The sequence below is a fragment of the Myotis myotis genome, unplaced genomic scaffold, assembly GCF_014108235.1.
Source record: "Myotis myotis isolate mMyoMyo1 unplaced genomic scaffold, mMyoMyo1.p scaffold_m19_p_8, whole genome shotgun sequence".
Lineage (NCBI taxonomy): Eukaryota > Metazoa > Chordata > Mammalia > Chiroptera > Vespertilionidae > Myotis > Myotis myotis.
Window position 1 is genome coordinate 3319146 of NW_023416390.1, and position 23799 is coordinate 3342944.

General features: G+C 56.9%; 2 protein-coding genes and 1 long non-coding RNA gene across 4 annotated transcripts in view; 2 read left to right on the forward strand and 1 right to left on the reverse strand.

The window, feature by feature from the left end:
* Positions 1–4878, forward strand: part of GLS (glutaminase) — a 77267-nt gene extending 72389 nt beyond the window's left edge. The window contains 1 exon segment of the mRNA XM_036318962.1: positions 1679–4878. Within this exon segment, the coding sequence (XP_036174855.1) occupies positions 1679–1835 (157 nt within the window). The 3' untranslated portion in view covers positions 1836–4878.
* Positions 4879–7564: 2686 nt separating this feature from the next.
* The window catches only part of STAT1 (signal transducer and activator of transcription 1), a 35900-nt gene continuing 19665 nt past the window's right edge, over positions 7565–23799 (reverse strand). The window contains exons 16-24 of one of the 2 annotated variants that reach the window (XM_036318986.1): positions 23511–23609; positions 19641–19776; positions 17731–17780; positions 16900–16994; positions 16079–16224; positions 14903–15088; positions 13408–13480; positions 12548–12650; positions 7565–8645 (exon numbers count right to left, since the gene is read on the reverse strand). In XM_036318986.1, the coding sequence (XP_036174879.1) occupies positions 8631–8645; positions 12548–12650; positions 13408–13480; positions 14903–15088; positions 16079–16224; positions 16900–16994; positions 17731–17780; positions 19641–19776; positions 23511–23609 (903 nt within the window). In that variant the 3' untranslated portion in view covers positions 7565–8630. Of the gene's footprint in view, positions 8646–12547; positions 12651–13407; positions 13484–14902; positions 15089–16078; positions 16225–16899; positions 16995–17730; positions 17781–19640; positions 19777–23510; positions 23610–23799 lie in introns of both variants that reach the window. The other variant, XM_036318985.1, reaches the window with a different exon arrangement.
* Positions 10566–13253, forward strand: LOC118661221. The gene is made up of 2 exons (XR_004969212.1): positions 10566–10694; positions 11399–13253. It is a non-coding gene; the product is annotated as an uncharacterized LOC118661221 (long non-coding RNA).

Consider the following 23799-nt stretch of genomic DNA (forward strand, 5'->3'; position numbering starts at 1 on the left):
TAGCTTTTATTAGGTCAGCTTGCAAGAAATGCAGGGAAGTTATGGAGTCCGTGTCTGAAAACTGTGAGCAACTTTGTCAGTGTGGTAACACATTGGTTCTCTAAGGCCATACCTTTATTAGCAGCATCCTAAAACCTCACGCTGGGACGACAACCCTCCCTTTTATCCCCAGACGTGACGCCCACGCCGGCTCTTTCCTTAGCAAGACACTGAACAGCGCTCCTCTCACTCTATTTATAATCCCAACCACATTACTCACCACATGTGGAGATACCTACTGTGCTTGCGTATTTAAGGATTGGGGTGTGTTGTGGGTTTTTTGTCCTAATTGGCCAGTAGGAACGTGGAAGTGAAGTACCCATCTGATAGCAAAGGTTAGCTAAGCAAATAACTTGGTAACTAGGTATTCAACTATTTGAGATTGTAATTTAAACCAAGACAATTCTTTCTTCTGTTTCATAGTCAGCATCACCTCCACTTGAAGAATAGGCTTGAGCAAATTTAGTGTATTCTGTAAAGTTGATATTTTGCATTATTTCATGGAAAAAGTTGTAAAAAAGGTAACTTGCAGTTAACATTCAATTCCCCCCCGCCCCCCCGAAAGACAGGGGACTGAAAACTGTCCTCACCTCCCATTTAAGGCCACCGACTCCCTAAGTAAATGAAGGCCAGTAAAGAAGTAAAAGCAACTTAATTCAGCTGGGGACTTTTGCGGGGAAAAATACATGTAAAATGTTACTTACCTGATTTTAAAAATTAAGAACAGGTTACCAAACTTTATCCAGAAATATTTTTCAAGTGAAACTGTACATACAAAACCTTGTGGGTCCATATGGTGGCCTCCTTCAGAAGGTGAAAGGTTAAGGACAGAGATGGAGGAAACTGAAGGAAGGGAAGCCAGAAGGTGGCGAGTGGCATGAGCCCGAGCGCCTGGCGGCCAAGGCCCAGCGACATGAGTGAGGAGGAAGGGGGGCTTCATCGTTTGTGAGGTGTTAGGGGGCCAGCGGTCACCCTCTGTCCCTTCCTTGGGTTGTGTGTCACCGTCAGCCTCATTTCTTTAAAGGCCAGTGAGCTGGTTCACCACTGCTGGCCACTCTTCATGTCGTCTCATCGTCGGTCTTCCCCTGTCACCCTCAGAGCACAACCCCAGCAACACGGCGGGCAGGCAGGGGTTGCGCTCCTGCCCGTGCGTGGCCCTGGGTCCCACCTTCACCAGAGAGGAACACGCCCATTCCTCGGGGTCGAGCTTCTCCTGCGATGTGTGCTCGCGCCCTGATGAGGTCGCGGTTATTTCCAGGCCTTTGGGATTCACTGCGATTCTAATTAATAGGAACGTAATTTTCCTAGCAAAGGCTGGGGCGTGGATGCCACAAACCTGCGTTTTCTTCGGACTTTTTATTGAGAGCGAGCTCCCTTGAGCTTTTCAGGCAGTCCCAGCTCGGGGTCAGGAGTCTCCTGTGTCCGCCAGCACCAGGACTTCCCCTGCGGAGGCACCTACATCCTGTCCTCCTCCTCCCCGGGCCCCAGGCTGCCCCCCAGGCCGCTTTTTGAGCCACAAGCCCCTTCTGTTTATTCCTCCCACTGGTGGTTGCTGGTCGCAGGGCTGAGCTGGCACGGCCCTTCCCTGCCCCCGAGCCCGGAGGCGCCTCACGCCCCGTCCTGTGTGCTGCCCGCCCAGGTGGAACAACACGCCCATGGACGAGGCGCTGCACTTCGGCCACCACGACGTGTTCAAGATCCTGCAGGAGTACCAGGGCCAGTACACGCCGCAGGGCGACGCCGACGACGGGAAGGAGAGCCAGACGGTGCACAAGAACCTCGACGGCCTCTTGTAAGCCCGGTGCCCACGAAGTCACGTACCTGTGTCACGTGGACTTGATCAGGGCGCGTGTGTCTTTCTGCCTCTAGGTGTGTCTCCTACAGCGTGGGTCAGCGCCGTGCTACCGGCAGCCTCCTCGCTGTCCGCCCAGGACAAACCTGATCTCTTGGGGACAAAATAGAAATAAAACCACCTCCCTCCACAATGTGAGCACTGTTGACCTGGTGCACTGTAGAACCCGATGTAGAAGTAGTGCCAGTGCTGGCTTCGCGTGAGGTCCCCATGATTCTTGTGTTTTGTGGACTTTCAGTTTGACGCATCAATAGAAATTAAGCTGTTATATATACAGCCTGTCCACAGGGGCGAGGCTGCCTTTAGAAGCAAAATAGTGTGATTTCCAGGACTCCACATATAGACTTAGCCTGAGCGTTTGAACAACTGCCTGCACTTATGGTTGTGTGTTGAAGATTTCTCCCATCCCCCTCGCTTCATGATGTGACTAAAAATTATAGTTAACAGCTGTGAGTAGGATAGACCAACTCTGATCAGACTATCAGGGCATCTGTTCAAGATATGTTTGGTGACCAAAAAAGTGTGTCAATGGAGTTCTACTTTTGGAAATTTTTCCTTTTTCTACGTCCCCTCTGCCCAGCCTCTGCCCTTTAGCTGGGCAAGGGGGTGTGGCAGGCCCGTCCTCATGTTTCCACACACGTCAGATCTGGCATGTGAGCTGTAAGGAGCTGCCTGTCTATAGATGAGCCAGACAAACGGAGTTCGCATTGGCCACACTGACCCGCCCAGAGGGGTGTGCTCCTGCGGCTCTCAGACCACATTTCTCAGCTTCCAGGGTAACTTGAGAAGTGCTCCGAGTCCGAGGGGAACCGCTGCAGAAGCTGCACCGAGAGGTCTGTTCCCTGTGGGGTCCACCAGGTCACGCGGTTCCTTGATTCTCTAGCGGACCCTTGGGTGCACTGCGGCGTTTAACAAGGCCAGATCATTTTAAATTGAGCCCCAGCATTTTTCGGGGAAGGAATTGCACATATACTTTGAAGGGGTATGTTAGTGAGAATATCTGATATTAAGTGCACACGCACACATACACACACACGCACACATGCACACGCACACACATGCACACATGCACACGCACACACATACACGCACACGCACACATGCGCCTCGACTTCTTCGAAGCTGTTTAGTGAAATGAGCAGAACTCTCAACCCCAGGAAAGCTAGTGGCTACATTAATACGGCAAATCCCTTCCCCTTTTCTATGGGCAACACGCTGCTTCCGAGGTTTATGGTGCCTGACGGCCCGTTGACCCCGCTAGGGGCCTGCACGTGTTTCGATTTTTGCTTCCGTCTAAGTTAGTGGCTCGGCCCCGCCTGCTCCGACAGCGCGTCCTTGAGGACGTGTGGCCGTGGCCGTGCCGTGGAGGACTGAGCCGCCAGCACGAGGCCGGCCCGTGTGTCTGTGGGAACGAGGCGGCGGGCCTCCAGTGGAGCCCGTGGAGCCAGGCGGCCGGGGAGCAGCGTTGCCCCGGCAGACCCGCCACCCGACACCAGCGGGGTCCCCACTTCAGGAGCAGCGCTGTGAGCTGAGGGAGCCCTCAGAGGCTCCTGTGGCGGACGGTTACTGATGAAAAGAGGTTCTCGCTATTATTTCCGAACGAAGTCTTCACCTTTTCTCCGATTAAGACTATTTTGTAAAATCTTGTGGTTTAGCTCAGTGTGCCCTTATCTACCCACGAGGCTATGTGCGCTGCACACTGGCTCCTGCTGTGGCCGCTGGCTGTAGGCTGACAGCCTGAGGATCTTCGGTTTAAATGCTTTGGGCTGTGCCGCTAATGGATGCCACCTGTATACTCCAAAGATCTTTGTGTTTGGCGTTAGGCTCCTCTGCCCAGGAGAGCGCTCTGGTGACGTTTACTCAAGCTTTGTACTCACTGCTGTTTGCTCTCTGGGCTCTGTGCTCACATCACGGGTGCAATGTGCTGCCCCCCACGCTCCTGAACTGGGGAGCTGGGCGAGCAGTCGGCCATGGGGTGCTGCTGTCTGTCTGGCCGGGCCTGGGTGACGGCCTGTTGGGTTTAGACTCTTCCTGGGATTGTTCAGCTATGAATGTATTTGCCGCCAGAACCTCCCACAGTGAACTAATCGTAACTGTTCAGTTGTAAGTATTCTGAAGTCGGGAAATATTTATTTTAAGTGAAATCGGGTAGTGTTGCTTTCCACAGCGTAATAAACACATGCATAAAAAAACCTATGGCAATGAAATTTTAAAAAAAACAGCCACGGGGTCTCTGCCAGCCCTGGGGTGGGCATGCCCTGGGCAAGGCCGCACTTGGCTGGGTCGGATCCATTCCTGATGCCTGTGGAGAGCCAGGCGCCGGGCAAGGTGTCAGGGGTGGGCACCGTGGTGGTGAAGGTGAGAGCCCTGTGTGGACTTGATCTCTGAAAGCGAGAGGGTGGGGGGCCGGGGCAGTCTTCCTGGTCTCACCTGCTGACCTGACAGTGAAGTGAGTAAATCTGCAGTCGCAGACCAGATGGTACGCAAGTAGCTCAGGAATGTGTGAGGCGGCACTTAAACCAAGGCAGGCGGGGGGCTGTTACAGTTAGGTGGACAGGACGGGGTTCAGCAGGAGACTTGGGAAGGCACGTGTGTGTTCAGATGGGAAGGTCAGAGAATTTAGTCAGCTATTAAAAGGGGCAAAGACTGGGTGTTTCGATTCTGTTCCGGAGTCTGAGCCCCGGCCTCCGTGTGCCCCTGCTGCCCCCACCCCCACCCCCTGGGTCAGTGAGGGCCGCTAGGAAGTGAATCCAACAAGCGGTCATGAAGCAAGAGCCGCTCAAGGCGCTTCCCTCTGGGACAAGAAATGGGAGAGGCTGAGCAGACACCACACCGGGCGCAGAGGGCGCAGCGGCGTTGACCCAGAGCTTAGCTAGTGACAGCAGGTGTGTGGCGGCAGGTGTGTGGCGCTCTCTGTGCAGGTGCCTCCGAGCACCTTTATACGCTTTGTGCACCCATTTATCCCTAATAAACGTGTTTAAGCTGCTTGCCTGGGGCTCTTTCTTCAATGGGTCACATAAGACGCTCCATTTCTCCGTGTGGGAGACACAAAGGCGGAGCTGAGTCTTAGGTCGGTTTCACTGAAGAGCTGCTAGTACACGACCTCGTCAAAGGAGGTTCCCTGAAGCCACTGTAAGGCCGTTTCCTTGAAATTGTGCACGTTTTTGTAGAACATGTGCAGTTTCGGAGCTTCGGGCTGTGTCTGTCTCCCGCTTTGATGAGTGAGACGACTGTGCCGGAGCGATGGCCCAGGGCCTCAGAGCACCCCCACCCCCATGGCCCAGGGCCTCAGAGCACCCCCACCCCCATGGCCCAGGGCCTCAGAGCACCCCCACCCCCATGGCCCAGGGCCTCAGAGCACCCCCACCCCCATGGCCCAGGGCCTCAGCACCCCCACCCCCATGGCCCAGGGCCTCAGAGCACCCCCACCCCCATGGCCCAGGGCCTCAGAGCACCCCCACCCGCAGCCAGGCTCTTCTCCGACTGGTTCCCGGCGTCTCCCACCCCAGGGCGCTGGCTCGGGACAGGTGCTCGGTGTGTGATGAACCGGTGAACGACCGAATACCCAGAGCAGCCATTCGAGGAAATGCCCTACCTGCGGGGGCAGCGCCAGGTCTCACACGGGCGCCAGGATTCTGGAAACAGTCCCTGGCTTTTCTCACTTTCCCTGGGATGGCCAGAGGCGAGTGAAGCACTCCGTTCCTCAAGACTTCCTAGTCCACTCTCGCTGGCAGCCAGCAGGCAGACTGAACGCGGTTAACGCCAGGTAAGTAGCAAGATCTAGGTCCTTCCATCCGAGCAGCCCTCTTCCCCAGTGAGGAGGCATTTCCCCCAGGTGCCACCTGGAAGCGGACGGAGCACGGCACAGACACCACACGGATTACCCTACACCCCCCTGAGCCACCTCTACTCGTGACTCCCACGTGACCGACTGTGTGAGAACACGCGGACCCTGGCAGCGGCACTGGCTCCGTTCCCCGCAGGGTCCCCTGCGTGTGAGTCCTGCAGGGACAGAGGGAGAGGGAGGCTGTGGGTCATGGTGCTCGCCTGGCTTCGGAACCGCTGCTGCCCGACGCCCTCCCACAGCGTGAAGTCGCTGCCCGTCCTCGCCCGACTCCCCAGCGCCCGTGCCTCTATCTGAGAGCACCGTGGGGAAGGCACCTTTCTGCACGGGGGCAGTGACGTCCCAGCAACAGCTCCCGGGGCGCGGGGAGTGGGAGTCAGATGGAGACAAGCAGAGTCCCACTTGACAGGCACTTCAGCGTGAAGCCGTGTCAGCAGCACCGACGTTCATTTAGAACAAGGGCCTCGTTATTTGTGCACAGGGGGCAGCTGTGGTCGCAAGGCCACGGGACTCATCTGCTCTTTAGGGCGCCCACCACAGCCTTTCTCACGTGTCCTCTCTGACCGCGGCCACGGACCGCCTCGAACCTGATGGCGAGCGGGTGAGGAGGCACAAGGCTGAGCAAGACGATGTTATTAATCTCATTTTAAAGCAGTGGCGGGGGCCTTTTTCCTGCCAGGGGCCACTGGATATTTATAACGTCATTCTCGGGCCAAACAAAAGTATCAACTTAAAAAGTAGTAGCCTGCTGCCCTGGCTGCTGTGGCTCCGTGGATAGAGCATCAGCCTGCAGACTGAAGGGTCCCGGGTTCAATTCCGGTCAAGGGCACAGGCCGTGTTGTGGGCTCGATCCCCAGTAGGGGGTGTACGGGAGATAGCCAGTCAATGATTCTCTCATCATGGATGTTTCTCTCTCTCCCTCTCCCTCTCGAGTTAAATAGAAATATATTTTTAAAAATTAGCCTGCTCTATTTGGTCAAATATGTAATTAGCTTACCCCTCATGCCTTGGCAGGGCCAGACCAAAGGGCCTTATACAGCTCACGGGGCAGACGTTCCCCACCCCTGTTTTAAAGGACTGCTCATTGTTCTATGAAAAACAACAGCAGCAAGAACAAGAAAAGTAAAATAAACTTACCCAGATCTCTGACCCCACCCCCCCCAAAAAGGAAATATATTTTTAAGTTTAATCATAAGTTTAAAAAAATGAGAAAACACCAAACCTACACGTAATGCCCGTAACGTGTCAGATCTTCGCACCGAATGCTGTTAGTGAGACCGGCGCTGGCACTGAACGCTCCCTGAGAAGCGAGCAGTCCCTCGGCCAGTGCGTGCGATGAAGCCACCCAGACGCTCACGGGCAGAACGCACGCCAGAGAGGGGAGCACGGCAACGAGAAGCAAGGGTTGGCTGAAGTCTTTGTTCCTTTATCCTTTCAGTTTACAAAGTCCACGCACACCCAGCCAGGCTGCCGCCGCCTCAGGTGTGAAGGGAGAGGAGCCGTGGCTGGTGTTCAGTCCAAAGGACCAGGTGCACGTGCATTCAGTGCAATCGGGAGGCGTCAGCTTTAATTCAGAGCAGACGTCAAGCAAACCCCATCCCCACCCAAAAAGCACCGCATTGCTCAGTGACTAGTGACACAGTGACGGCGATGGTGGGAGCACAGACGCAGCTACGAGGACAGCAGGCTGTGAAGAACCGTGTCAAACCCGACCCCCACACACGATCTCTGTGTCAGAACTAAGGAAGGAAGAAGGCACGTAACGTAACACACGCCACAAATGCCACCAGTCAGAACGGGTCTGGGAGAAGCACGGACAGACGGTGGGACCATTTGCAAATGCCTTTTTCAGAAAAACACTTTATCAGTGGAAAGAAGCCATTGTCCACGCGGTTACACAGCACGAGCTTTCAAGGGTTTGATTCTCAGACTACCTCTGGGTAACGACTGGCCAGTTACATTCTTCCTCAGTTTGAAAATGTTAGGACTAGGAGGCGAAATACCAGCGAATGACAATAAAGACAAGCTAATCCATTAAGAAACAGGAACTGAGCCGCGTCCATCTACACCCGATTACTCTCCACTTTGAAAGAGCATCAGGTCTGGCTTGAGCGGCCGGGAACAGCTGTGCCCGGATAGAGCGTGAAGGCGATCGAACTGACCAGCGGCCGTGCTGGAGGCAGCGTCTTCTGCTGTGGACACTCACGCTTACACAGCAAACACGACTCCCGAATGTGGGGATGTGCTGCCTTCCACTGGTGTTAGCCAGAATCATCACCGTGACAGCAAAGCGAATCCTCCCGAGAGAGAATTTGTCTTTGGCTGCGAGTGGCTAGTGTGGGCGTTAGGATAAAATACAGAACACAGCTGTTCCCCCTGCCCAGGTTCAGATGGCTACCTCTGTTAGGAGGTGATGCAATTCTAGATAAACTTAGCTCTGAACTGTTTCCTAGGGAAACCAGGGGAAACTTCCAGCCATATTTAAGGCAGAGAAAACAAACACGAATTCTCCAGAAGAGGATCAGCCAGAATCCCCTAAGCCAGCAGGGTCTGTCCCGACCCGCGGGCTGGCCCTGGCTTGGCGAGTGGCATTGCTGGGTGCTGCCGACGCCTCCCCTTCCCACTCTCACCCGGGGAGTCCTGACTGCTCTCATGTGTAGCCCCGCTCGCTCCACTCCGTGGAGAGGGCCTCTCCCTTTTACCTTTAATGAGACGCATGCAGCCCTGCAGGGTAACAGGTGTCTGAATTAGGGGGAATCCACTTGCTACCAACAGGCTGCAGCACACTGTGGGCCTTTCTTCCCTTTCCCTAGAAGTGGATGCGAGGACAGAACAGCAGGAGGGAGCACAGGCGGAGGGACAGGTGTCGGCAGAGGAGACGAGAAAGCTCGTGCTCTATACTGCGTTCATCTGTGGAGAGAGGAAACGTAGGTCGGTTTAGTGCACGGCCCGGTGCAGGGCAGGCTCACAGCTCTCACATTGTCTGTTAACAAAGAAGCAGGAGGACAATTCTAGCAGCACACAACCGTGGTCTAGAGGCTGTCAGCATGGCTCCCTCCCGGACACACGGAGACCTTCCCATCCCCTCAGCTGACGGATTAGTGCTCTGCAGCTGGTGGCTTAGGCCTGGCCACCCATCCCGGCTGCACAAAGCTTTCGGCTGTTATGCAACCAGCAAATCTGCTCCTGCAAACCAGGGAGGGACATGGGGAAACGGTGGACGTGCCTACAGGCCGCTCAGCAGGAATAAGACACGACTGTCTCAGGTGTGGGGAGAGCAGCAGGACCCGTGGGAACCCCTGCCTCCAGCAGTGCCTCCTGCTCAGTGGCCTGAAGGCGGCACCTGGCAGGCGGCAGTGCTCACCCAGAGGACACCGCCCACTGTCGGGCTGGGCTCTCCCTACTGGCACCTAGTGAGTGGGGCGGGGCGCCGCTGAGCATCCTGCACACTGACCGGCCTGCATGAGGGGTGCGCAGCCCAAAGTGCCCCGACTGGGCAAACCACGGAGGGGGAAGCAGCGATCCCTAGAAGAAAGGGGCTCGGGGAGGCCCTCGGAGCTTGGATAACAGCAACTGGCGGGTGCTGGGAGGGGGTGGGGAAGTGAGGGGAGGAGGAAGGCAGAGCGAGCTCCGGGGAGGGAAAGCGCCAGGAAAGGATTTTGGACGAAAAGCACAATGAAGGTTTGCCCGTTTCAGTGCGGCTGATGCTGCCAATGTGTGGCTAGGGGGTAGACTTCGGAGGAGTGGGAGGGAGGAAGCCTGGACTCGAACCAGCCCCTGTTCCTCAGCAGCTGTGACAGGCGGGCGTGTTCGCTGGCCTCGCTGTATCTCAGGTCCCCCCCGCCAGGAGGCAAAGGCGGATGGGGTGCTCAAGGGCTAAATTGGACACAGACCGCCGGTGTGGCAGACAGACAACAGCAGCAATGACTAAATGTCCCTTATGGTCACATCAGCTCTGACCAAAGGCCTGGGAGAGGCGATGGGTTTTCCTGGCGCCGAGGAGAAAGTTTATTGGACAGGAAATCCCGGCTAAACACGTACGTGGGTCCTGCGCGGGAGCACGCGTGCCGTCCCCCGGACAACCTCCCGGGGCCTGCGGGCTCCTGCTCCTGAGGGGCACAGGCATCGCCCACACCAGCCCACCGCGGGCCACCCGTGCCCAGAGCTGCTGCCTCCAGACCTGGGCCTGGCTGCTCTGTGAGGGGTTACTCCGGGTCAGAGCAGGTGCCCTATTCCAGGAGTGGATGCTGATGCGAAGGGTGGCCCAGGTGAGGACAGACCATCTGACACAGACAAGGGGGTCTACTCAGTCTGGGACGAACCCAGCGCTTGTGTCTAGTGCTGCCCCGCACACAGGCCTCTAGCTCAGAGGTGGGCAAACTTTTTGACTCGAGGGCCACAATGGGTTCTTAAACTGGACCGGAGGGCCGGAACAAAAGCATGGATGGAGTGTTTGTGTGAACTAATATAAATTCAAAGTAAACATCATTACATAAAAGGGTACGGTCTTTTTTTTTTTTTAGTTTTATTCATTTCAAATGGGCCGGATCCGGCCCGCGGGCCGTAGTTTGCCCACGGCTGCTCTAGCTCCTTAAGTCCTCTAATCGTATGTGTGTGAAACAGGGTTATTTATTCTATATGGACCTGTGGCCCTGAAATGAAAGAAGTCATCTGGAATGGGATGGGGTGGCTACAGGGGACATCCGGGACCCAGCCATTGCCAGCATTTCAAGGGTTTCCATTGCTCTCCCAGGATCACCGAGAGCGCGGAGCATGCGCTTGCACTGCGCACAGATGGAGGAAATGAATCCATCTTATTTCCTCGGGCCCGGGAGATAACGGAGATGACGGACTTAGAACTCCAATGTCCAGCCCACAGCAGAGGCCTCTCCCCCCGGCACACGGCCCGTCCACAGCAGATCAGACACCACGCCCCGCCCTCACAGACCGCTCCCCCAGGTGCGGGAGGGCTCTGAATGGAGCAGAGGCTGCTGTCGGTGGGAGGCGTCTGCGATGGGGGACGGGGCAGGCTCTCCATACGCCCCGGGATTCAAACCCGCCCTTCACTCACTGCTCTTAGTCAAGTGACCTAATGGGGGTGCCTTTTCCACCCCCGCAGAACGGGAGGAACAGTAATGCCAGCTGGGAGGTGGTGTGAGGACCGAGTCATTACCTGTGGGTGCCTGGCACACAGCCAGCCTGAGGAGTGTCGCCTGAGGGGTGGCGGTGCCCATGAGGACCAGGCCGTGCTCAGGGACAATGGAGGCGTCAGAAAGGCAGCTGTGTTTTGGCTCCACTGGCCTATCTCACATGCTCGCTCTCTTTCCCCCCTAAATACATGTTTATTGATCTCAGAGGAAGGGGGAGGGAGAGAGAAACCATCCATGATGAGAGAGAATCACTGATTGGCTGCCTGCCTCCTGCACGCCTGCTACTGGGGATTGAGCTCACAACCTGGGCCTGTGCCCTGACCAGGAATCGAACCGTGACCTCCTGGTTCACAGGTCGACGCTCAGCCACTAGGCCAGGCGGCCGGCTCACATGTTCTCAACAGGCTCTCTATTTACGCCTCTCTGTCAGCTCTCAAAGCACTTCCACCAGGGCCGGGGGCCCTAACGGAGGACGTGCCCTTACACAGGAGGTGCCCTGTCCGCCGTCCACAGGAACAGACTGTGGTGCTGCTTCACTACCTGAGCATTTTCCCAAGTGACTGAGAGACACTGGTCAGCAATCAGGAAGCATAAGGAAGGCCGGTGTGAGGATTTCAGCCTGTGCTGCCTCAGGTGAGGACAAAAGAGAGAGTGGCATAATGGGAACTTTCCTGATGTTTTATAAACGCATTCCCTGCCCGCATGGACCCGGGACCTGAGGGTGTGACCTGGGACCCTGCCTGCATGGACCTGGGACCTGCGGGTGTGACCTGGGACCTGAGGGTGTGACCTGGGACCCTGCCCGCATGGACCTGGGACCTGAGGGTGTGACCTGGGACCTGAGGGTGTGACCTGGGACCCTGCCCGCATGGACCTGGGACCTGAGGGTGTGACCTGGGACCTGAGAGTGTGCAGAGCAGAGCCCATGCGGCCTCCCCGCCGCCTCCCGCCCACGACTGCCCGCCGGTCGGCCCAGGTCCACGGAGATGCAGAAAGGCCGGTAAGGACAGAGGATGTTTGGAAGCTGTGAAACACTTCTTTCACAATGAACTGGAATGGCTTCATGTGGAAAAGCTTAAAATTAAACAGCGTCAGCAAAACCCAGCCAACCAAAAACATCACGAGAGGGAGGATTTCAGGCAGACAGGAGACAACAGGTCGGACCGACCGGAGTGGCAACGCCCTCCTCCCACAGGAAGTGGCCTCGGACCTGACCCTCTCGAACTGCTTCCCTCCGGCCCAGGTGCCAGCAGCTCCCCCCAGTCCCACCCGGGAGCAGGTGGGAGGCTCCCTGCTGCCGCCGCGTCTCCCATCAGCTCTGTAGTTACCAAGCTCTAGCCCTCCGACAAGTAGAAGCTCCCCCCGAAGCAGCAGGCCCGAGGCAAACCCGGTCAGAGGGTCCTAGTCCCTGAAGGCTGGGAAGTCGCCAATGGACTGCCGCACAGGGCGAGGGGCTCGCCCACCTCTGAGCTGTCACTAGTGTTTGGAAGGTGCTGCCGCCAGGGGAGAAATCCTGGGGGTGACGTGGCTTGTTTGGGCGCAGCCGATCGGAAGCCTCCCTCCGGCTCTGCCAGGCTCCTTCTGAGGCCCTGCAGCCGGGCCCAGGCCTGTCGGGGTGCGGGGGCCCCCTGCCCAGGGAGCTCCCACCCGCGGGGCACTCACCATGCTGTCGAATTCCACGGGGCCCACGATCCGAGACACCTCGTCAAACTCCTCGGGAGACATGGGGAGCAGGTTGTCTGTGGTCTGCAGTCGGGAAGGGTGACTGGAAGGGGAGAGAGGGAAGCAGGGTTAGCTCTGGGCGGGAAGCAGGGCCCGGCCCGCACACATCGTCGTCGGCCTGCGACTGCAGGAGCGGGTTGTTTTCACTGCAGGTGAGTGTGCACACCTGCAAAATACATTTTAGAAGGTGCAGCCCCGGGAGGCTGCTGTCCCCGGCGTGGCCCCTGAGCGGTGTGGCCTGGGGCGTGGGGGCAGGGGCGCCCGTCGGGGCGCATCAGAGGCCAGAGGCGGTGGGAGTCCCTCTTCCCTACCTTGCGGTGTGAGTGCAGAGGAGGCTGATCCGAGATTTTACGTGAAGGCTACTCCATGCGCCCACAGCGCTCAGGCCAAACTACTGACCATGCCTTTTCCAAATTTTTTTGTCTACCTTTTATGAAATGAAACGACAGAATAAAAGCAGGTGGAAGAAATGTATCTCAACCATCACGGTGGCCGTTTCCAGATCGAAAAGAACTACTTTCCCACTCTGATCGATTTTCGCTCATTTTATTCACACTTTTTCAAAGTATCCGTTTGGGGAGAATTTATGTCCCTTAAATACAACTTTGGGTGTTTGGGGTTTTTTTGTTTTTGTTTTTTATATAAAGGCAGTAAAATGCTGAGGCGGTGACACCGGGACCTCTAAGTGGGGTCTTCCCATCGGGTTGAGTGCGGCGGCGGTCTCAAGGACAAGGGAAAGCAAAGTGCAAGCATCTTCCGCGCCCAGCCGAGCGGGCGGCACAAGGCTCTGGCTCACTTACACTTCAGACACGGAGATCAGCTCCGTCTTGATGTATCCTGTCCCTTTGGGGCCATCGACTTCCATGGGCTCTGCTGCTGGAAGGAACACAGGGACACCCCATTAGCAGGACCACACGCAGGCACGCCCGTTCCACCAAATGGGACTTTGGGCCCTGGCCGGTGGCTCCGTGGTTAGAGCACTGACCCAGGATTGAAGGGTCCCGGGTTCGACTCTGGTCAAGGGCACGTACCTCGGTTGCAGGCTCGATCCTTGGCCCCGGTCGGAGCCTGTGCAGGAGGCAACCAATCGATGTGTCTCTCTCACATCGATGTTTCTCTCTCTCTGTCTCCTCCTTGCCTTCCACTCTCTTTAAAAAATTCAAGGGAAGCCCTGCCCGGCTTGGCTCAGTGGATAGAGCGTCAGCCTGCGGATTGAAGGGTCCCAGGTTCAATTCTGGCCAACGGCACATGCCTGGGTTACAGGCTTGATTCCCAGTGGGGGGCGTGCAGGAGGCAGCCAATCAATGATTCTCTCTCATCATTGATATTTCTATCTCTCTCTCCTCCCTTCCTCTCTGAAATCAATAAAGAAATATATTAAAAAAAAATTAAAAAAATTTAAGGGAAAAGATATCACCCGGCGAGGATGAACAACAACAGAAAGTGACTGTATTTTCTCCATAGTCAGAGACTGGAGTCCCGTAACTTCAAGGGGTCGGAGCTCCCTGGCTGAGTCACCTGAGGCTCTGGTGGGGATGTGAACAACGGGAGACGAGGGGAGGGTTTGGGACAGGGGTCAGACTGAGCGGCTTCTCTTTCCGAGGCTCAAAACCCTGCAGGAGCTGTGCCTGGCTCTGGGGTCCGGCCTGGCTGCCGTAACCACACAGCTGGCCAGGCCAGGGAGGGCAACTTCCCCCCGAGTAACTGCTGACACTGAGGCTTCAGGTTCTGAAAAGCAAGCAGCTTTGCTGGCATGTTCCAAGCCAGAGGAGCCTGACTGAGCGTTCTCAGTGCCACGCATGAGGGCAGGGGAGCAGGAGGCCCGTGTCAGCGCTAGGTCTGCTCTTCCCACAGTCACTGTCACACACGCCTCATGCTGGCCGGGTCACCCCCATGAACCCGGGCACTTCTCCTGGGCCTCCGTTTCCCCGGTTTTAGCAGGAGCAGGCTGCCATATATCGGCTGGCCACAGTGATCCTACCTTTTACCCTTTCCACGTGGAAAAGGCAATAACGTAACATATGCAAGACGAGAAGTGACCTTTAAACCCCTCTAAAAGAAGAGTCATTTACTCATTTCCTAGTAGGTATTTCAGGCCGACGAATGCACTAGGGTCAGCTGCGCTGTGTGGATGCCATGTTTTCAAAGCCTGCTCTGAGCAATTCTAAAGGTAGTGGCGGTTTGATGGCTCAGCGTGGGGGTCGGGGCCCTGCCGGCTCCTTGCACGAGAGGAGGCAAGCGCCCGGGGGCGTCTGAACCTGTGGACGGCGATGAGATGAGAACACGGGCACTCACCTTCCTTGGGCCTGGAGTAATATTTCCCAAAGGCGTGGTCTTTGTCGATGTTGGGGTACAGGTACTTGAGGGGGTTCTCTGGGATATTTTCAGCGGCCATGACCTTGTAGTTGCGAATGATGTCAGGGAACGTCACCGCAGAGAGCTCTTTCTTCGTGTAGGGCTCCACCGCATGGAAGTAAGGCTCTAAAGAGAAGAACAGCGAGGTGAGTCCCATGGAATATCCCAGCACAACCGAGGAAAGACGCAGAACACAGCGGTGTCCAGGGATCTGAGAGACACCGAGAAGAACCAATCACAACCTCAGGGGTGAATTATAACCCTTTGCACTAAGTGAATCATAACCCTTTCATAACCAAGGGAAAGCAGGCCGCCATTACTACCAACAGCACTCGTTTGTCATCGCATGCCGGCACCTGTGATACAGCTGTAAGCACGTGTCTTCATTGTTGTGCGGCTCCATAGCAAACTGCCAGCTGCCGAGAAGGAACCAGCTCCCCTACCCTGCCCTTCTCTGTTCAGCCTTTGCCCCCAAACGGGCATTTCTCAGTCATGGATTCATTTGTTAAACAAAAGAAATCCAATTTAACAAATGTCAACTTGCATCTGCCCCGTCTGACGGCAGGTGGAGGGCTGCAACCAGGCCCAGACCCCTCTCAGAAAGCCTGCCTGCACCTGTGACACCCCCCTCCCCCTGCACCTGTGACGCCCCCTCCCCCTGCACCTGTGCCTGCCCCCCTGTACCTGTGCCTGCCCCTGCACCTGTGACACCCCCTCCCCCTGAACCTGTGACACCACCTCACCCTGCACCTGTGCCCGCCCCCCTGTGCCCGCCCCTGCCCCCTGCACCTGTGACACCCCCCTCACCCTGCACCTGTGCCCGCCCCCTGCACCTGTGCCCGCCCCTGCCCCCACAGCCTTCCCCTGCTAAGACCTGGCTGCCACTCATACGGACTCCCCTTCCGTCTATAGATGACAAGAAAAAAAACGTGGCCGTGTGAGTTAAAGCCCAAGCTCTGCACACCACGTTCCAGGCTACGAGGGAACCACAGACCCTCGTGCGATGGACTGAATCCTGCCTGGAGGTGGCTGGGTGAGGACAGTGTCTGGTTTTATGTCGGAAGCTGGTTCTTTGCAGGAGCTGCTGTGCAGGGAGGGAAGGGCCATGGGCCTTACCGCCTCCGTTCTGCGGCCGCTCCACCCACGTGAAGGTGATGGCGCCCTCGCGACAGCTCTCGCTGAAGCGCAGCAGGAAGGTGCCCGGCTGCTGGTCCTTGAGCAGCGCCCGCTCGCGCTCCTTGCTGATGAAGCCCACGATGCACCTGGCGGGAGGGCGAGGCATGCGGGTCAGTCGTGACCTTCATCTTCATGTTAACTTTCTATCAAGGTCGCTGGGCCCTGACAGACCAGCTCACGAGGGACCGGCTATCGGAGGCTTTACAGCGATTTAACCCACACTCAGGAAGGACTTCACTTCCGCATGGCGGGGTCCAAAGAGGATCGCCAGCATGGGCCCAGCAGGGGCTCCAGGTGAGCAGTTAATACTTGCTGGCCCGCCCGCGTGGCTCAGTGGTTGAGCGTTGACCTATGAACCTGGAGGTCACGGTTCGATTCCCGGCCAGGGCACAGGCCCGGGTTGCAGGCTTGATTCCCAGTGTGGGGTGTGCAGGAGGCAGCTGATCCATGATTCTCTCTCATCATTGATATTTCTCTCTCTCTCTCCCTTCCTCTCTGAAATCAATAAAAACATATTAAACAATAATAAAAGTGTTTTCTGCCTCCCTTGGGGCAATAGGGTGGGCGCTGGATAAATGTGAGTGGCACTCAGCACCCCAGTGTCATCTCTGAGGACCCCCTCCCCAAGCCCTGAGGGTGCCGGAAGCCCCGTTTCTGAGACGCACACAGGTCTTGGCAACGGGCCAGGCCTGTGCCAGCAGCACAGCCCGGGAGTGTGCGCTGAGCACAGGTTCAACGCCGCACCTGCCAACGGCTCTTACCCATCGTTCCAGAGAGAGAGCAGGTGCTTTTTGATGAGTTCAAGGATGCTTTCAATCCAAAGCCAGAAAGGAAAATTTTTATCATTTATATTTTCCTGCAAGTAAACAAGTACACACATTAGGAACAAGGAATCCAAAGTCCTGGTGATTTCCCGTGCCTCCTCCCACCACCAGGCTGGAATCTGCAAGGCAGCCCGGTTGCCACAGCCCGCGCGGTCCTGTACTCAGAAGTCCCCCATCCATTACTGGTCCCCACACACCCAGCTCTGCATTTCCTGGGCCGCCCCCGCTTCCCTCTCCGAACAGGAGCAGCCGGCCAGGGAGTGACCTCCAGGGGAATCAGAAAAGCTGCCCTCGCACCAGACAGACCAGTAGCAAGTGGCAAGCTGCAGGGGCAGTGAGCAGGCAGCAGCCTGGTGACTTCAGGGGGTCTAATTATTCCCTCCGCTGGTGGCTGGTCCCTGGGCTTGAGTTTCCTGGGGTTGAGTTGGCTGGGGGTTGAGTTGGCTGGGGGAGCTCATCTGGTGCCAACCCCCCCACCCCGCACGCACGGAGCACACATTTCTCACGGACGGACTAACACGCTGCCCGCGGGGCCGTGTGAGCAAACAAGACTCGCTCGGGATGTGAAAGAATGTTATCACCCGGCAGGCGCTTCCTGTCTGACTCGGACTGCAGGCCCACTTCAGTGCCAAGGAAAGTAAACACTTTGCCCTGGGGGCCCACGGGGAGAGGGATGAGCCAAAATAAACTCCCTGTGCGACTGCCACAGGGAGAGACGCGAGGACCTCGCAGAGAGCCAGGGACAGAGCATAACCCGACAGGGCCCACCTTACAGAACCTCGTCCACGGAATCAGGCCGTCGGGGCCGGCACCAGGACCTAACGAAGAAAAACAAGCTTCATCAGCAAACAGAGGTCCGTTCCGGAGCTTTGGCTGGGCTGGTGGCTTGGCTCCTGTTTGCTCTCAAAGGAAGGAGCCAGCACCCGGCACAGGGAGGCTGTGTGCACAAGGCTACCCGACACCGCGTTTTCTGCAGAAGCCTCCACGTGGTCCCTCCCAGGGCCATCCCCACCCCCATGGCCTCCCTCTCCAGTGACCTGCAGAGTTGGTTGTTTTAAAAATGCAAACTAAGGCCAAGACCATCCTAGGCGACCTACTGAATCAACACTTGACTTTATAAGCGTGTCTTAGATATCGATGAGGCATTTCCCTCACCCCTCCTCCAAATGGGACAGGGGCTAGGGCAGGGGTGGGCAAACTTTTTGACTCGAGGGCCACAATGGGTTCTTAAACTGGACCGGAGGGCCGGAACAAAAGCATGGATGGAGTGTTTGTGTGAACTAATATAAATTCAAAGTAAACATCATTACTTAAAAGGGTACAGTTTTGTTTTTTTTTAGTTTTATTCATTTCAAACGGGCCGGATCCGGCTCGAGGGCCGTAGTTTGCCCACGGCTGGGCTAGGGAGTTTGATGCAAATCAGAAGTCTTTTTAAAAAAATATATTATTGATTTCAGAGAGGAAGAGAGAGGGAGACAGAAACATCAGTGATGAGAGAGAATCACTGATTGGCTGCCTCCTGCACGCCCCCTAATGGGGATCGAGCCCGCAACCCAGGCATGTGCCCTTGACCAGAATCGAGCCTGGGACCCTTCAGTCGAAAGGCTGATGCTCTATCCACTGAGCCAAACCGGCTAGGGCAGAAGTCGAGGGAGAAAAAAGGGAGGGGAAGGAGGCCTTGGGGTTACTAGCTACACATATGAAAGCAGCCCAAGGCCATCAGAGGTGGGAGCTCATCTCTCCTCAAAGAGAACCACAAATGGCCGGCCTGGTGTGGCTCAGAGGTTGAGCACAGACCCATGAACCAGGAGGTCACGGCTCAATGCTTGGTCAGGACACATGCCCAGTAGGTATTTTTTTATTTTTTTAAAGAATCACAAGCCATTACAGAGAGAAAATATATCTTTCTTAAGTCTCACCAACTAAGGAGAATAGGGTGACTTTCTACTTTTGATTCAGTAGCACAAGCCCCCACGGTAGCAGCTACATGGCCAAGAGGAGGCGCTGCAGCGAGCCTTGTGGTCAGGGGAGCCTGGGGGGCTTGCAGTGCATGCAGCGCTGCTGGGCAAGGCGTGAACATGCAGCGACGCTGCCCGTGAATTCTTAAAGAAATCGTGTGGACGCCCTGTCCACTAAAGGCCTGAGACCAGCAGGTCTTTAATTTGCTGAGGGTGGGAGACTCGTCCACCCGTGGCACTGGCCACTGGAAGGGGACCATCTGCCGGGGGGACCTGCCCGGGGAGGCAAAGCTCTTGGTCAGGGGGGTCCCAAGGTGGGCAGTGGGCAGTGGGCAGGGCCTCCTACTGGCCGCTGAGGCCAGCACCCGGGGGGTGCCACGCGCGGGCCCCAGCCCTATTCGCATGTGGTGGAGACTTAGTTTTCTCTCCAAGGTTAAAAAGACTGTACCTTTCTCTTCGGAACCTATTTTAGCCACAAGGAATATACTTGACACAATGCAAAAACACCTTCTCTCAGGACCGCTGCTCAGAAGCAACGCGATCGTGGGAAACAGGCACCAGACCTCTGGCCGGTCTGTCTGTGGAGGTGGGGTGCCGCCCGCTCAGCTCTGAGCTGCCCTGGAAAAGCCAGCGGTTCCCCTCCCCCCTTGAACAGAAGAGCAGGAGGGGGAGGGCGCGGAGACACTCGCGACTGCGGGCTCACAGACGAGCGGGACGTACCCAGCAGCTTCTCGCCCAGCATGGCCAGCTGGTCCCCGTTGAGGCCTCGCTTGGTGACGGAAGAGAACTGCCAGCTCAGCACCTCCGAGAGCTGCGCCCAGCGCGCGCAGGGCGGGTTCAGGAAGAAGGACAGGTTCTGGGGGGAGGACACGACGTGAGCGGCGCCCCGATACCACGGCCACAGGCCAGGACTCGGCACCGCCGGTGCCGGCTTCCGACAGCCACGGCTGACGGAGAAACAGGGCCGATGTGCACGGCCTGCAGCGTCCCCTCTGTGAAGTCCGTGCTTCCCGAAAGGTCCGTCGCTGGGAAATCGAGACCCACGTGCTTCTGCGCTCACTTGTGGCCGCGCGTGTGAGAACTGCGTCACCCGCTGAGGTCAGAGCGCCCCCACCCGTCCACCCCCAGTCCGCCTCCAGGGGACCGGTCCTTCCCGAGGTCTGGGCCAGTGCAGCGCCCGGCATCTTGGGCTGCTCTGTGGGGCCTCACGGTTACAGTAAAGGTGCTGCCTAACCCTCAGGCCAGGACCGGCTCGGGGCCCTGTGACGCCAGACAAGCTGTGCTCGGCCGGAGGCTCAGTGCCGCTGGGCAGGAGCCTGGCGCTAGTGAAGCAGCAGCACAGCGGGTAAGCGTCTCAATGGACACCCACAGGAACAGGTCCCTACGAACGGGTGACGAGAGCTTGTCACCGAGCTTCAGGAGCCTAACCCCCTTCTTTGGCTCAGTATTTGCTAAACCAGTGTTCACGGTGAGTGGGTGACTGAGGGGCTGCAGGTGTTCACGGTGACTGAGGGATGCAGGTGTTCACGGTGACTGAGGGGCTGTAGGTGTTCACGGTGACTGAGGGCTGTAGGTGTTCACGGTGACTGAGGGCTGCAGGTGTTCACGGTGACTGAGGGGCTGCAGGTGTTCACGGTGACTGAGGGATGTAAGTGTTCACGGTGACTGAGGGGCTGCAGGTGTTCACGGTGACTGAGGGGCTGCAGGTGTTCACGGTGACTGAGGGATGCAGGTGTTCACGGTGACTGAGGGCTGCAGGTGTTCACGGTGACTGAGGGGCTGCAGGTGTTCACGGTGACTGAGGGGCTGTAAGTGTTCACAGTGACTGAGGGGCTGCAGGTGTTCACGGTGACTGAGGGATGCAGGTGTTCACGGTGACTGAGGGCTGCAGGTGTTCACGGTGACTGAGGGGCTGCAGGTGTTCACGGTGACTGAGGGGCTGTAAGTGTTCACGGTGACTGAGGGATGCAGTGTTCACGGTGACTGAGGGATGCAGGTGTTCACGGTGACTGAGGGGCTGCAGGTGTTCACGGTGACTGAGGGGCTGCAGGTGTTCACGGTGACTGAGGGGCTGTAAGTGTTCACAGTGACTGAGGGGCTGCAGGTGTTCACGGTGACTGAGGGATGCAGGTGTTCACGGTGACTGAGGGGCTGTAAGTGTTCACGGTGACTGAGGGGCTGCAGGTGTTCACGGTGACTGAGGGGCTGTAAGTGTTCACGGTGACTGAGGGGCTGCAGGTGTTCACGGTGACTGAGGGGCTGCAGGTGTTCACGGTGACTGAGGGATGCAGGTGTTTACAGTGACTGAGGGGCTGCAGGTGTTCACGGTGACTGAGGGATGCAGGTGTTTACAGTGACTGAGGGCTGCAGGTGTTCACGGTGACTGAGGGGCTGTAGGTGTTCACGGTGACAGGGATGTAGATGTTCACGGTGACTGAGGGGCTGTAAGTGTTCACGGTGACTGAGGGGCTGCAGGTGTTCACGGTGACTGAGGGGCTGTAAGTGTTCACGGTGACTGAGGGGCTGCAGGTGTTCACGGTGACTGAGGGATGCAGGTGTTCACGGTGACTGAGGGGCTGCAGGTGTTCACGGTGACTGAGGGGCTGCAGGTGTTCACGGTGACTGAGGGGCTGCAGGTGTTCACGGTGACTGAGGGGCTGCAGGTGTTCACGGTGACTGAGGGATGCAGGTGTTTACAGTGACTGAGGGGCTGCAGGTGTTCACGGTGACTGAGGGGCTGCAGGTGTTCACGGTGACTGAGGGATGCAGGTGTTTACAGTGACTGAGGGGCTGCAGTTGTTCACGGTGACTGAGGGTTGCAGGTGTTTACAGTGACTGAGGGCTGCAGGTGTTCACGGTGACTGAGGGGATGCAGGTGTTAACGGTGACTGAGGGATGCAGGTGTTTACAGTGACTGAGGGCTGCAGGTGTTCACGGTGACTGAGGGGCTGCAGGTGTTCACGGTGACTGAGGGATGCAGGTGTTCACAGTGACTGAGGGATGCAGGTGTTCACGGTGACTGAGGGGCTGCAGGTGTTCACGGTGACTGAGGGGCTGCAGGTGTTCACGGTGACTGAGGGATGCAGGTGTTCACGGTGACTGAGGGATGCAGGTGTTCACGGTGACTGAGGGATGCAGGTGTTCACGGTGACTGAGGGGCTGCAGGTGTTCACGGTGACTGAGGGATGCAGGTGTTCACGGTGACTGAGGGATGCAGGTGTTCACAGTGACTGAGGGATGCAGGTGTTCACGGTGACTGAGGGGCTGCAGGTGTTCATGGTGACTGAGGGGATGCAGGTGTTCACGGTGACTGAGGGATGCAGGTGTTCACGGTGACTGAGGGGCTGCAGGTGTTCACGGTGACTGAGGGGCTGCAGGTGTTCACGGTGACTGAGGGATGCAGGTGTTCACGGTGACTGAGGGATGCAGGTGTTTACAGTGACTGAGGGGCTGCAGGTGTTCACGGTGACTGAGGGATGCAGGTGTTCACAGTGACTGAGGGATGCAGGTGTTCACGGTGACTGAGGGATGCAGGTGTTTACAGTGACTGAGGGGCTGCAGGTGTTCACGGTGACTGAGGGATGCAGGTGTTCACAGTGACTGAGGGATGCAGGTGTTCACAGTGACTGAGGGATGCAGGTGTTTACAGTGACTGAGGGATGCAGGTGTTTACAGTGACTGAGGGATGCAGGTGTTCACGGTGACTGAGGGGCTGCAGGTGTTCACGGTGACTGAGGGATGCAGGTGTTCACAGTGAATGAGGGATGCAGGTGTTCACGGTGACTGAGGGCTGCAGGTGTTTACAGTGACTGAGGGATGCAGGTGTTCACGGTGACTGAGGGATGCAGGTGTTCACGGTGACTGAGGGATGCAGGTGTTCACGGTGACTGAGGGATGCAGGTGTTTACAGTGACTGAGGGGCTGCAGGTGTTCACGGTGACTGAGGGCTGCAGGTGTTCACAGTGACTGAGGGGCTGCAGGTGTTCACAGTGACTGAGGGGCTGCAGGTGTTCACGGTGACTGAGGGATGCAGGTGTTCACAGTGACTGAGGGATGCAGGTGTTCACGGTGACTGAGGGATGCAGGTGTTTACGGTGACTGAGGGGCTGCAGGTGTTCACGGTGACTGAGGGATGCAGGTGTTTACAGTGACTGAGGGATGCAGGTGTTCACGGTGACTGAGGGATGCAGGTGTTCACGGTGACTGAGGGATGCAGGTGTTCACGGTGACTGAGGGGCTGGAGTTCAGTGAACAATGAGAATCGACTAGAGTCAGTCGGCGGGGAGTGTGCACACTCTAACAATGAGGTTGTTTAGTAGAAGCACCCATTGTAAAGAAGTAACAATAAAGGGCCTCATCCACAATAAGCTGTAATAGACGACCGACTGCCCGGCTTAGTCAAGCCCGAGGGAAATCACGGTTCTCATACAAAACACACCCACAAGCTCCTGCCTCCCCAGAATCACTCCAGACCCCTGGCCGCGCCCCTTGTGCTATGTCCCTCGGCACCTGGCCCTGGCGCCTCTTTCGGAGCAGAGCTGCGGAAGCGAGAGCAGGGGGTGTGGGGTGAAGGCAGACGTGTGTACATACCCTGGGCTCCGTCACCAGCATGTTGTACCACAGGATGGAGGCCCAGCCGCTGGGGAGCTGGCTGACGTTGGAGATCACCACCACAGGCAGGGAGGTCGTCTGAAAGAGGGCGGAGACCATGAAATCGTCTGAGTCACAGCAATGTCGCCTTAGACCTCTGCCCGGCCGGAGCCTGAGCCGGGGATTATGGGTAAATTTACATAGATGTACACTTCAAAATTAAAATGTCAAGTTATGTTCTTTCGCTCATAGTTTAGTTTTTTTTTTCTTAATGTTGTCATTTTTAAAA